General features: G+C 44.6%; 1 protein-coding gene across 1 annotated transcript; it reads left to right on the top strand.

Annotated features, from left to right (window-relative positions):
* Positions 1 to 1,970: 1,970 nt before the first annotated feature.
* Positions 1,971 to 2,273, top strand: LOC136510969 (uncharacterized mitochondrial protein AtMg00810-like). Its single transcript, XM_066505234.1, has one exon. The coding sequence runs from the start codon at positions 1,971 to 1,973 to the stop codon at positions 2,271 to 2,273; it is 303 nt and encodes a 100-aa protein (XP_066361331.1).
* The last annotated feature ends 12,731 nt before the right edge of the window (positions 2,274 to 15,004 follow it).

The following is a 15,004-nucleotide window of genomic DNA, read 5'->3' as shown; positions in this document are numbered from 1 at the left end:
TTCCTAAAGGCGGCCATGTATCGCGCGGCGGACGCTCTCGATCGCATCCACGGCGATCTCTATAGGTCAATCACGCTGGCCACAAATGGTGGTCGGCGGTACTTCCTCTTGCTCGTGGATGATTACAGTCGCTATATGTGGCTACAACTCCTAACGAGCAAGGATGAGGCGGCGGAGGTGATCAAGAAGTTCAAGGTGCGTGCGGAGGCAGAGAGCGGCAAGAAGCTGCACATGCTGTGGACTGATCGCAGCGGCGAATTCACTTCGGTGGAGTTCACTGCGTACTGCAAAGATCAAGGTGTGGTGCAACACCACACTGCACCGTACTCGCCATAGCAGAATGGTGTGGTTTAGCGGTGGAACCAAACGGTGGTCGGCATGGCTCGATCCATGCTGAAGGCCAAGAGCATGCCAATAAGGTTCTAGGGTGAGGCGGTGACCACAACGGTGTTCATCCTCAACCGTGCGCCCACAAAGGCCCTGAAGGGCTTGACGCCATTCAAAGCTTGGTATGGGCGCAAGCCGAGCGTGTCCTTCCACCGGATATTCAGCTACATCGGCCACGTTAGGAAGACAAAGCCGGTCCTCAGCAAGCTAGAGATAGGAGCACACCGATGGTGCTCCTGGGCTACGAGGAAGGTACCAAGGCGTACCGGCTCTACGACCCACGGAGAGGCAAGGTATTTGTCTCACACGACATCATGTTCGATGAGAAGGTGACTTGGGACTAGGATAGACTAGGCATGGGGGAAGTTGGCGGCTTCACCAGCACCTTTGTTGTCGAGCGCTTGGTCATCCACGGTGGTGGAGACGCTGGAGAGGAGGTGCCGACCACTCCAGCAATAGAGCCGAGCACTCCGAGAGGGGTGCCGAGCACTCCAGAAGTGGTGCTGAGCGGTGCTGTAGTGGTGCCGATCACTCCGGGACAGGTGCCGAACGCTCCCATAGCAGAGCCGAGAGGTCTTGCAGTGGTGCCAACCACTCCAAGACTGGTGCCGAGCACTCGTGCAGTGGTGCCAACCACTCTAGGAGTGGTGATGAGCGGTCTAGGAGTAGTGTCGAGCACTGCAGCCTAGGTGCCGAGCACTCCAGGGGCTGTGCCAACCACTCTGGTGGAATAGGAGACTCCATCGACGCCGATCGAGTTCACCTTACCTCCAAGCGATATCACTGAGTTCATGGATGCCTTCCACGACAGTGAGGAGGTGCAGTTCCATAGGCTAGATGACATCATCAGCGGCATAGGATCCTCAGGCCTGGTGGGTCGGCTGCTCAATGACCTAGAGATGCTTCTCATTTCTACAGAGGAAACACCCACATTCATGCTAGACGAGCATGATACAAATTGGCGACAGGCAATGCTGGAGGAGATGAAGGCGATCGAGGAAAATGAGACTTGGGAGCTCATTGATCCACCTCCAGGATGTCGCCCGATCGGCCTGAAGTGGGTGTACAAGGTCAAGCAGGATGAGCACGGTGCCATTGTCAAGCACAAGGCACGCCTCGTCGCCCGAGGCTTTGTCCAGCGTGAGGGCATCAATTTCGAGGAAGTCTTTGCACCAGTAGCGCTCATGGAGTCTATCTGATTGCTGCTGGCTTTGGCAGCAGCGAAGGACTAGCGCGTCCATCACCTGGATGTAAAATCGGCCTTCCTCAACAGCAAGTTGTCGGAGACGATCTTTGTCAGGCAATGTCCGGGTTTCACCATCAAGGCAGCGGAGCATAAGGTGCTTCGACTGTGCAAGGCACTCTATGGGTTGCGGTAGGCCCTGCAAGCATGGAATGCCAAGCTTGATGCCACACTGGGTGAGCTTGGGTTCACACAATGAGCAATCGAGCACGCGCTCTACACGTGGTGATGGGGGAAGGAGGAGCTCGTCGTTGGCGTGTATGTGGATGACTTGATCATTACCAGCGTGCATGCGGAGGACATCGATAGCTTCAAGCGCAAGATGGTGGCTCATTTTTGAATGAGCGATCTCAGTGCACTCTCCTACTACCTCGGCATCGAGGTGAGACAAGGGAAGGTGGTGCTCACGCTTGGTCAGAGCGCGTACGCCTTGAAGATGTTGGAGCAGAGCGGCATGGCTAAGTGCAAGCCGTGTGTGACTCCGATGGAGGAGCGACTGAAGCTGACGAAGGCCAGTAACACGACAAGGGTAGATGCAACACTCTACCAAAGCATCATCGGCGATCTACGCTACCTAGTCCACATAAGGCCGAACATTGCGTTCGTCGTGGGCTACGTCAGCCGCTTCATGGAGGATCCCTGAGAAAATCACTAGGTTGCAATGAAGTAGCTGTTGTGCTACGTCAAGGGGATGGTGGATCAAGTGATTGTCTTCCCCAAGATCGGCGAAAGTAGGCTGTAGCTCACTATGTTCAGTGATGCAGACATGGTGGGGGACATCGACAAATGGCGGAGCACCTCTAGCGTGCTTGTCTTCCTTGGGTCGGCTCTAATCTCATAGCTGTTGCTAAATCAGAAGGTGGTGGCACTGTCCATGTGCGAGGCAAAGTATGTGGCGGCAGCCACAGCGGTGTGCCAAGCTATGTGGCTGCGCCGGCTGCTGGGCGAGCTGACCGATGTGGAAGCTCAACCACCAGCACTGATGGTGGACAACCAGCCCGCCATCGCCCTCGTGAAGAATCTGGTTCTCCATGACCGGAGCAAACACATCGACATCAAGTTCCACTTCCTCAAGTACTGTGTCAATGGAGGGCAGATCGTCATCGAGTTCATCAAAACTGGTCGGCAACTCACGGACGTCCTCACCAAGTCGCTCAGCCATCTTTGGTTCACGGAGCTAAAGAAGATGATTAGCATGGTGGAGGTTCTAGTGTTAGTAGCAAGATTAGGGGAAGAATTGTAAAGTAATCTGCTGCTCTCCCACCGTGTGAACGTGTGGCAGGGACAGGCACCGAAAGGGCTCCCTGCTGCTGCATTTTAGTTGCTGTAGGGGTAGGCGCCGAAAGGCTCCTCTGCCGCACTGTTGCCACAGCAGGGACAGGCGCCAAAGTTAGTCCTGTTGTCGCATCTAGCCACTATAGCAGCATGGCAGCCTGGCATGTCTATGTACTAGGATTAGATGGGTAGAGTTGTATTTATAGCTTTCCACTGCAACTCAGTAAAGAGAGCGAGTTTAGTTTTGCCATCTCCTCTACAGAGCTCCAACCAACGCTGGTGCTTGTGTTGTGTGCGCGCGCTCTGTTCTCCCTCCCTTCTTCTACCTCTAGCCATAGTGTGTGGTCGGCAACACCGGTGAGCGGTCGGCTCACCCGTGCCAGAGATCCAGGGGCCAATAACGTGTTATCTGTACATCGATTTTGCCTAAATGACGGCTCATTATTTTATGGTTTATATGATGATTTAGAAATACGTGATATCATTCATTTGTAGCACCTCCCATCTTCGGCTCATTGTCTTATGATTTAGAAATAAGCTATATCATTCATTTCTTGCGCCTCCCATCTGATCGCATCCCCGCACGCACCGTGCAACTGCCACCAGAAACCAAAACCCTTCAGGTCACCGAAAGTGCGGAACAAATGTGAAACGTGCATCAACATCAAGGATTAACTAAGGGGAAGAACATTCACTAGTATAACTAAGGGGAGGAACATTCACTAGTACGTACAACTATACTAGATTGCCAGGGAGAAGAGAAGGAATCACATACAACAGCGGTCGTCCCTGCCCAAAGCAACCAATCCATCCCCGCTGTAGATCCCTAGGATGGAGGCGCTCGATCATCACCTGGGAGGGACCGAGAGAGGTGGGGGCATGTACTTTCCTCGTGAAAGTATCTAGGCCCCCAGTTGGGTTTCGTTAATTAATGACGACACGAGATTACTATGACTAACGTGTGTTTTGCAGAGGCTATTTGAGTTATGTCATGGTAAGGGAAATTGATTGGGCAATAATGGTTGTCATGCCCCTATTGATGGAAATCGTTTCGGTTTTCAAAGGATGGATGACAAGATTAAGGACAGACTAGTTCTAAGTGTCGTTTGGTGTTGGTGAGACACTTAGAGTAGTTTATGACTTTGTTTTTCCTTTGGCCGTACTATTAAGGGGGATATGGACTAGTAGCTTAACCTAGGTGAGTTTAATGGATTAAGTGTGGTGCACACTTGTTAAACTTAGCACTAGGTAGCTCAGGAATAGCCTTAAGATCAATAGAAGTCAAATTGGAAGTAAATAGAGAGTCAAATGACTGACCAGACGCTGGTTTGGTTATGACCAAACGCAGCTTGGAGAGTCTAGTGTGTTCATTTGATCGGCAGCAGCAGTCAAAGTGCGACCAGACGCTGGACACCAGTGCTCATCGGATGCGACGCTAGCCGTATCTGTAGCAGCATGGACAGGCTGTTGACCACGGACCAGATGCTGAATAGAGAAATGACCAGACTCTGGGTGCCAGCATACGGTCAACAACAGTAAGGTTCCAGAGAGGGTTTTTGATGACCAGATGCGTCCGATGGGTGCTGACCGAACATAGGCCAGAGTCCGATCAGAGCAAACGGCTCTTTCTAACACGCTGACGTATTACACTGACTGGTGCGTCCGATCATCTTGACCGGAGCGTCCAGTCATCTCGATACTTGCTGAGTTGGACCTCAACCGTTTTGTTTTGAATGGGGGGTATAAATACATATCGCACTCATCTATTTGAGGTCTCTTGCCCATTTGTTTAGCTGAGAAACACCTTTGGAGTGCAAAGGACAACAAGAGCCTAGTGGGGTGATTGAGATTTGATAATCCAAGATTAAGGACCTCATTAGTGCATAGGGAGTAGCAAGTGTGCATCCACCTTTCTTATTACGCTTGTCTTTGTCAAGTGAGAGTTTATGCTTGTTACTCCTGGTGATTGCCATCACTTGGACGGCTTAGTGGTTGGGAGTTTGGTGATCATTCGGTGGAGCTTGTGGATGACCCAAGTTATGTTGTGAGCGGTTGTGGGTGATTCACCATGACGGAGTGTCAAAGAATCAGCTCGTAGAGAGCACTTGATCTTTGTGTGGATTAAGGGAGAGCTACACCCTTGCGCGGGTGCTCCAACGAGGACTAGTGGGGAGTGGCGACTCTCCGAACCTCGGGAAAACATCGCCGTGTTCCTTTTCCTCTCTTTATTTTGAGCATTTACATTTGAGCAATTCATTTCATGTCTTTACATTCCTAGAATTGCCATGCTAGAGTAGGATTGGAACCTAGGGTGCAAAACTTTTGTATGGGAGAACAATAGAAACATATTCTAGACACAAGGGGTGAAATGGGCTAAGTGTAGGGCTTAATTATTGCAAAAATTTAGAATTAGTCCAATTCACCCCCTCTTGGGCATCTTGATCCTCTCAATTGGTATCAGAGCCTCATGCTCCCTAAATTAGGCTTAACCCTCTAGAGTAAGATGTCCCACGGGGATGAACCCCCTCTTATCTTTGAGAGAGATGATTTTCCTTATTGGAAAATTCACATGGAGGCATACCTAGAGGCTTTAGATGTTGGAGTTCTTAAAGCCACCTCACAAGGCTTCCCAAAACCTAAGGATCACTCCAACCTTCAAGGGGATGAGGTTAACTACGAGAAGTGGAATGCAAAGGCTAGAAACACCCTCTTTAGAGGCCTTTGCAAGGATGCTTTTAACCGTGTGCGGAACCACAAAGACACCCATGCATTATGGTCGGACATTTGTGCGCTCCATGAGGGAACCAAGAGTGAGCGTGAGGAACGCTACCACCTTGTGATGAAAAAGCTTAATTCATTTGAGATGCTTCCTAGAGAAAGTGCCAATGAGATGTATTCATGCTTTAATGTTCTTGTAGACGAAGTCAATGGGCTTGAACTCACACAAATGCAACCCTCCGATGTTGTGAGAAAGATCTTGAGTGTCCTCCCCAATGATAAATATAGGCATATTATGACGGTGCTTCATCAAGGTGATCTTTCCACCGCTACACCAACTCAAATATTGGGGAAGATTAATGTACATGAGATGTACATGCATATCACTCCACAAGATGGCTCTTCTTCCACCAAGAAGAAAGATTTAGCATTCAAGGCTAGCCAAGAGAAGAGGGGCAAAGCAAGAGTTGATCATGATAGCTCAAGTGATGATGAAAATGATGATGAGAAGAAGAAGAACAAGTCATACAAGAAGTAGGATGGCAAGAAGAAGGAATTTCATAAGAAGAAGAAGAATGGCAAGGCATACATTGTTGGTGATTGGCTCACGGACATTGAATCATCAAGTGGCTCAGCTGATAATGAAAGTGAGAATGAGAAAGAGAAGGTGTTCGTTCTTGTGATTGATTCTTCACTATCTTCACCGACACCGCCGCCGTCATCCTTTACACACCTATGCCTTATGGCCAAGGGTGAACGAAAGGTACAAAATGATGATGATAGTAGTGGTGATGATAATGCTAGCAATGATGAAAGTGGTAGTGATAGTGATGAAGAATTTGAATCACCTTCTTATGATGATCTTGTCAAGTTGCTAAACCAATACACTAAAATCATTAAAAAGACAAGAGCTAAAAATGAAAAGCTAGAACTTGAGAAGGACTTACTCTTAGCAAAGTATGACATAGCCGAAAAAACTTGTGTTGAGCTTAGAGAAGAAAATAAAATTGTGTCATCCAAACTCAAGGAGCTCAAATCCTATAAAAAGGAGCTTAGAGAAAAACATGATAAACTTGAGGGGATACATAATGAGCTCATCACTAGTTATAATTTGCTAAAAGAAGAGTACACCAATCTCAAGATTAATCATGACAATCTTGTTCTTTCTCATGAGTTATTATTCAAAGAGCCACATGATGCTACTAACAATGTTGTTAAGATTGATATAGCTACATCATGTGATGACTTAATTGTTCAGAGCATTGAGCAAGGTTCTAGTAGCAAAGACAAGAAAGTGGTTGAGTCCGACAACTATGACGATTATGTCAAGCTCAAGAATGAAAATGAAAAGCTCAAGAAAGATCTTGAAAAGCTATCAACTACCAACACAATTGTGATAGAGAATCTTGACAATGATTATGATATAGCTCTTGAGAATGAGATGCTTAAAGAAGAGAACAAGAGACTCAAGATGGATAAAAATCATGATGAATTTAGAGAAGAAAACAAGAAGCTCAAGTTGGAGAAAGAACATCTCAGGACCAGTTTGAGCAAGTTCACAAGAGGCCAATATCTTCAAAGTGAGCTACTCATGAACACCGTGATGAAGATGGATAGAAGTTGTCACATAACCATCCAATTTATAAGAGCACAAGTACAATAGCAATCACCGAAGCGATCAAACTATCATACTTGAGTCCATATAAACTCGGTAGTCTGATGAAATCTTGAAGGATCTCAAACAACCAATCATACAAACCAAGATCGTAGAGATTCTACATAACCAGTCACATGTTACATCATAGTTCACAAATATTTCTCATACGTCGGAGTTCGAATAATTATTACAAACCAAGTATGAAAGTAGTGAAAGCAAAGTAGTTTAACATCAACATCACACGTAGTTTAATACAAAGCTAGTTTCATAGTCATCTCCAACCAAAAACACAAGGGTGAGATGATATACAGAGTGACCAAGCCCATGGTCCTAGTCCTCATCCACTGCAGGAGCAAAGCAATTCTTGTAGTAGCCGTGATACATAACATTATCTGCAACAATGGGAATAAAACCCTGAGTACGAGAAGGTACTCAGCTAGACTTACCCATCCAACTAAAATACTAAGACACCAAGGAGTATGCAAGGCTTTATAAGTAGAGTGGGTAGCCATTATTTGCATAAAAAGCTTAAGTTATCCAATATCTCTTTAATTATGAATCACCAGTTATTAATCCTGTCTCATACTAGATTATCACTATCCTATGCCAAACATGTTGGTACCAATAAGTCATCACAATAATAACCATATCCAGTTGAGTTCTTGCATAATCTCATAACCAACACTTCCATCAATTACTATGATGAAGTATACTCCTGTCAAGTTCTCACTATCCGGGAGAGACGGTGCTTCGACTCGATTCCTACCTAGCTGGAGAATTATTCCTAACACACACCCATACTTCCCCCATCGGGGTTGCATCAGGTCACCTTTGGGACAACTCAAGTACAATCGCGGGTAGGACCAGCGCCGTACCCTCAAAGATACAACCAATCTGCCAAGGGGGCTCGAGACTCTAAACCGCCCTTAGGCTTACGCCATTGGCTCTCCGCACATCCTTGCAGCCTCCAGGGTGCGCACTTTAACTGCTCGTGTCCCTAGCCTGAGTTGAGCTACTCGGCTTCGCGGTTGAAATGACTTATCCGGCCAACTATGTGAGAGGCGTGCATTCAACACGACAATATAACCTCCAATGGCCGGTCCCACTGGTGCTACACCTCTTGGTTCTCCTCTTGTGGATCGTCGTTGAGCTCCACCAACGTGATTTCCTCGGTTGCACCTATTACATGCATAAGCATAAGTAAGCTCCACGAATGCACAAGAAGGATCATGGGTGATGTGATATGGGAAGGTACATGCTATGATAATGATGTTGAGTTACACAATGATAGCAATGCTAACTCCATGTTAACTGAGTAGGTGCATATCTCTTCTCTATCTACTTACAAAATTCAACACAAGGCAATTTCTAAGCTACACATGGCAGTTAAAAGTTTACATCATAACTGAAGTTATACTTATCCAAATGTTGTGATCTTAGACTATCTGGAAAGATTATAAAATTTCTTACAACTCTTATTTAATCACCAAAAGCTAATTCACACTCTATCCTAACCAAAACAGGCAATATATCTAGTGCTGTCCAGAAATTCTAGAGAACAAGCATTTCGGAAGACTAACTTTAAATAGCTATAACACCTAAACCCTTTGGCCTATTGCCCTGAAATTTTAACACAAGGTATATGAAGAAGTTCCCTACAACTTTGTTATTAACCACTTCTACAGTAAACATCATTTTGACTAGGTAACATACCCCACAACAGAATATGTCCGAAAACACTTCTAAATCGAATTATAGAGTAACAATATTTTTACTGCATATAAGCATTCAAAATTTGACATCACCAACTATACCAATAGTTCAGGAACATCAAATACACTCAAGAAAATATAATGGTCAAGCCCAATCTATTCATTTAAATGCCTTTATTAATTTAATTAGATAATTAGGGGAAATAACAAACATATATCAATTATGCACAATAAATTCTCAGAAAAGTACAGTGGCTTCCAAGTGCTCCTAGTAGACTACTGTAAAAATTTCATACCAATTTAGCGTGTATAACATCCTCTACAAAAATAACAAGCTAATAAGGCTTATTTTGGTGAAAATAATTAACCCTATAGAAAAGTGTCAAACAACAGATTTCATATTTTTCCTAGCTTCATATTGGTGCCATACTACTGTACAAAAATTTGCATAGCAGTATATTACATATTTATATCCCTATAATTTTCCTCAGAAAATACCATTTATTAATAGATAAATAGAAAGACCCTACTCCAAGCAAGTTTACATTTCATATTTTTATAAAATACTACACTTCATGAGGATTACAACAAAATTTGGTTCACTAGAATTGGACATCAACAACTCCACTTATGATGTTTCAAAGTTGGCATACATTTCTATAATAAATGAACTAGCATCTAGACCTAAGCTGCTGACAGCTAGGGCCCATGAGTTAGCTGGGCCCGCGTGTCATAGGCTCAAAACAGAGTACCGGCGCTGACCAGCCGGAGTTCACCGATGGCGAGCTCTCCGACGACGGCACCGATACCACGATGATCCCTGAGACATTCCGCACCCACTGAGTTAGCTATCTAGGTCGATTATAGACGCGAAGGTGATGGCGGCGCTCATGGTTGCACGGCGGACGCGGGTCGATGGTGAGCTGCCGGAGCTGGCCGAGCTAGCCCAAATTAGGGTTCGGTCGAGCTTCTATGTACTATGGTGAGTCTAGCGCGCACTCAATCACGGCAAGTGGTGGTCGGAGGCGGCCTAGCCATGTGCGGCGTGGCATGGCAGCGAGATGACGGCGATGGCCGCGCGCTGCACGGAGGCTTATAGTGCGTTGCTAGCTAGTCAAGGAGTGAGATGAGGTGGTGGTAACACGACGGAGCTACGGTGGTGGCGAAGGAGCGACGCGAGCGCTGTGTGGAGCCGAATGGCCGGCAATGGCATCGGTGGCGAGCGCTGCGCTATGCTGCTGCGGTGCGTGAGCAGAGGAGGAGGCAGTGGAGAGGGAGGGAATGTGAGCGCGAGTGCGGGATGAGCAGCGTGACACCTCTGTTAACGCTCGCCACACAGCCACGGTGGGGACCTGACGATGGCCAGCGGCAGCCACGCGGTGGCCAAGTTCTGTCCGTGGTCGGCCACTGTTGGCGCGACGCAACTCGGCCATCAGAGCTCACGTTCAAGCTTGACAGCGCCAATTAACGTTGCTCAATCTCCTAATCCATGGCACATTAGCGAAATCTTTCTTAACAAAAGTTAAAGATCTACATACCTGCTCCAATATTTATTACATGTTCAAAGTCTAAATCGCAACGGTTAGGAAGATACATCACTCCAAAGTCAGGCAAGTCAAATTGTAAACTCATCAAGACTTAGAAAATTTCTAAGTGTGGAAAAATTGTGAAATATTGATTCTTGTGAGCTCAAAATAACCAAGCTAGGCACTGAATTAGCTCAAGACCCAAAAATAAAAGTTGTTTCTCTACTTGAATACTACAACTTTGCTTAAGGGTGCTTTGCCATGCAAAGACTCTACGGCATAGTTCAACCTAGGTCAAGCATACCACTTTAAAATGATGACTTACACTATAACTAAGACTTAGAGGCCAAACTAGCCTTAGTCATGAATACCAAAGTTGTTCCTTAGGATATTCTAAACATGTTTAAGGTACTCCCAAGGTTCCACAAACAATTTATACCTTGGTTAAATGCAAACCCTAACATAAGTAAGGCAATTAAGTAATAACACATGCAATATAAGCCAACAAAGGGATACTAATTGAGATGTTGATGCTCATGCATGCTTAATGATGCTTTGGCTCATGCGATGTCATGGTTAAAAGCATGCTTAACACCTAGGATGTTATAGCCCTTCCCCCCTAAAAGAAATCTCATCTCGAGATTAGTACGACCTACCATTCCTCGTAGAAACTCGAATAAACCTCACGAAGATAGTCCTCATGTTCCCACGTAGCGTCTTTCTCACTATGATTATTCCAAATCACCTTGTAGAACTTGATGACTTTGCTACGGGTCACTCTTTCCATTTCTTCAAGCACTCTAATAGGTCTTTCTTCATAGGTCAAATCTGACTGAATCTTAATACTAGTGGGTTCAATAGCTTCTTTGGGCACACGAAGACATTTCTTGAGTTGAGAGACATGAAAAACACTGAATATAGCTTTCATTTCTAGAGGTAACTGGAGTTTGTAGGCTACAGGTCCTTTTTGTGTAATGATCTGGTATGGACCAACATACCTAGGAGCAAGTTTTTGCTTCACTCCAAACCTTTGTACTCACCTCATTAGGGATACCTTCAGATACACATAATCTCCAACTTGGAACACAATAGGACTTCTCCTCTTATCTGCACAACTCTTTTGTCTTGATTGAGCAGCTTCTGTATGTTGTTGAATGATTTGAACGCGTTCTCTAGCTTCTTTGACAAAGTCAATTCCATAATACCTTCTTCCACCAGGCTCAATCCAATTCAGAGGGGTCCTACACTTGTGACCATATAAAGCTTCAAACAGAGCCATCTTGATGCTCTCTTGATAACTATTATTGTAGGAGAATTCAACCAAAGGTAACCAGTCCTCCCATGAACCCTTGGAAGAAATCACACACACTCTCATCATATCTTCCAAGATCTGATTCACATGTTCAGGTTGACCTATGGTCTGGGGGTGATAAGTAGAGCTACGAATCAATGTGGTACCTAAGTACTTGTGCAGATGTTCCAAAAAATGATTAACAAATTGGGGCCCTTGATCTGATACAATACTCTTAGGTACACAATACAATCTATCAATTTATTCAATGTATAGCTTTACATATTGATGAGGTGGATACTTAACATTGACAGGAATAAAATGTGCAGACTTGGTGAGACGGTCAACAATTACCCATATAGAATCATGACCTTTTTGGGTGTTTGGAAGTCCGACAATAAAATCCATACTAATGTCATCCCATTTCCAACTTGGAATGGACAGTGGCTGAAGTAACCCTACTGGTTTCATATGCATGGCCTTAACTCAGCAACAGTTATCACATCTAGCAACATATGCCACAATTTCTTTCTTCATTTTTGTCCACCAAAACCTAGTTTTCAAGTCTTGGTACATCTTGCTGCTACCCGGGTGAATGGATAGCTTGGAAGAATGAGCTTCCTCTAGGATTTGGTTCCTCAACTCCCTATCTTTTGGCACTACAAGTTGATCTTTAAACCGCAGAACACCATTCTCATCCAACCGGAAATGCTTGCTTTCTTCTTCTTTCATCTTTCTCTTGATATGGAATATACTGACATCGGTCTTTTGGAGCTCAATGATCTTTGACTCTAGAGAACAACTAATAGTGATATTGTGTAGGACTACCAGATGCAATAAGTTGAAACCATCTTCCAACAAAGAATTACCATGATACTTCCGACTTAAGGCATCGGCAACTACATTAGCCGTTCCTGGATGATAATGCACTTCTAGGTTGTAATCCTTGATCAATTCTAACCATCTGCGCTGCCTCATGTTCAACTCAGGTTGAGTGAAAATGTACTTAAGGCTCTTGTGATCAGTGTAGATATGGCAAACATTACCAAGCAGGTAATGTCTCCAAATTTTTAGAGCATGGACAACTGCTGCAAGCTCCAAATCATGCGCTGGATAGTTGACTTCATGCTTTCTCAATTGGTGCAAGGCATAAGCAATGACTCAGCCTTCCTGCATTAAAACACACCCTAAACCGGTACCTGAGGCATTACAAAATAGATCAAACGGTTTCTCAATGTCAGGCTGTGCTAACACAGGAGCAGTAGTTAGCAAAGTCCGCAAAGTGTGAAAAGCTGCTTCACACTCTGGTGTCCATATAAACTTTTCATCCTTCTGAAGTAACCTCGTCATAGGCTTGGATATCTTGGAGAAATTTGGGATAAATCGATGATAGTATCCAGCTAGACCAAGAAAACTCCGAACTTCATAAACTGAGGTGGGAGCTTTCCAATCCATCACTTCTTGCACTTTGGATGGGTCTACAGAAATTCCATTCTTGATAATACGTGACCTAGGAAAGGTACCTTCTTCAACCAAAACTCACATTTACTAAACTTTGCAAAACAACTTATGCTCTCTTAGTCTTGATAACACCACTCTCAAGTGCTCTTCATGTTCTTTTGCCATCTCAGAATAAATCAAGATATCATCGATGAACACAACCACAAACTTGTTAAGTTCGAGTATGAACACCGAGTTCATCAAATACATGAATAGGCAGGAGCATTGGTCAATCCAAAGGACATGACTAAATACTCATAAAGGCCATACCAAGTGGAAAAAGCCGTCTTAGGTACGTCTTCTGGCCTAATCTTGATTTGGTGATAACTTGACCTCAAATCAATCTTAGAGAACACTTTTGCTTTCACTAATTGATCAAACAAGATATCAATGCGAGGCAAAGGATATTTGTTCTTGATAGTAACAACATTGAGTGGTCGATAGTCCACACACATCTATAAAGACTTGTCCTTCTTTTTCACGAATATGGCTAGACAACCCCATGGTGACGAACTAGGGCGATTGAGACCCTTTTCTAAAAGTTCATGTAATTGAATCTTCAATTCTGCTAACTCATTGGGTGGCATTCTATATGGTCTTTGGGAAATGGGTGCGGTACCCAGTAACAATTCTATCTTGAACTCTATCTCACTATCCGGTGGTAACCTCAACAATTCATCAAGAAAGACATCCAGAAATTCACATACTACAGGAATATCAGCAAGGGCCACATGCTAGATAGCATTGGCCACATTATGGAGATCAAACTCCCTAGGAAGGGGTACTCGAAAAGCCTCATTATTCTTGGGATCTCTCAACATAATGGTTCTGGTCAAGGTATCGATAAGAACACCATGGTTCTTCATCCAATTCATACCCAAGATCACATCAATACCCAATCCCGGTAATATCACTAAGTTTGCAGTATACTCCCATTCACTTATTTAGATACATACATCTCTAACTATCTGATTGGTAGAAATGTTACTCCTAGTAGCACTTATACAATAACCACCTTTGCCTACTACAATTATTTTCTAATCATACTTGGATGCAATTGTTGGACTCATGAATGAATGCGAAGCTCTAGAATCAAATAAAACGACTATAGGATGATGATTTGCAAGAAACATACCAGCCATGACAACCTCACCAGAGGGAATCTCATCCATGGTGGTATAGTGCATGTGTCTGTGACGTCCATTTGCATTACCCTGCTTCTGATTGTTGTTCTTCTTGGGATACGAGCAATTTCATGACCAATGACCAGTCTTGTTGCAATTCCAACATGGCATACTGCTAGGTGGAATGTTGGAGCTTCCTTGTCCATTGCTACCCTTAGGTAGAGCAACAGAATAGGCCTTGTGATACACTTTCTAGTTCTAACTAGTATGTGCCTTCTTCTAAGGTGGTCTATACTTTGGAGCAGGAGGGCAAAACTATGGTCTCACAGCGGTAGGAGCTTTTGGCTGAGATACACCAGCTTCATAAGCTCTCTTGCGACTCTTGGATGCGAAAAAGATGTTATGATTCTCTTGGGTTAATGCATCATTAACAAACTCATTGAAAGTAGCACATTTGTTGTTAGCTAGTGTCTTCATCAGCTTCGGGCTAAGTCCCCGCTTGAAACTAGCAATCTTCTTTGCATCTGTATCCACAAACTCTAGTGCCACACGGAGCACCACGTCGGGTGTC

Source organism: Miscanthus floridulus, chromosome 16 (genome assembly GCF_019320115.1).
Source record: "Miscanthus floridulus cultivar M001 chromosome 16, ASM1932011v1, whole genome shotgun sequence".
Taxonomy (NCBI): domain Eukaryota; kingdom Viridiplantae; phylum Streptophyta; class Magnoliopsida; order Poales; family Poaceae; genus Miscanthus; species Miscanthus floridulus.
The sequence above is the reverse complement of the archived record's forward strand: the minus strand, read 5'-3'. Positions and strand labels throughout refer to the sequence as shown.

Bases quoted from the DNA above. Each gene is read 5' to 3' on its own strand.
- LOC136510969 (XM_066505234.1), top strand. From the start codon at position 1,971: ATGAGCGATCTCAGTGCACTCTCCTACTACCTCGGCATCGAGGTGAGA.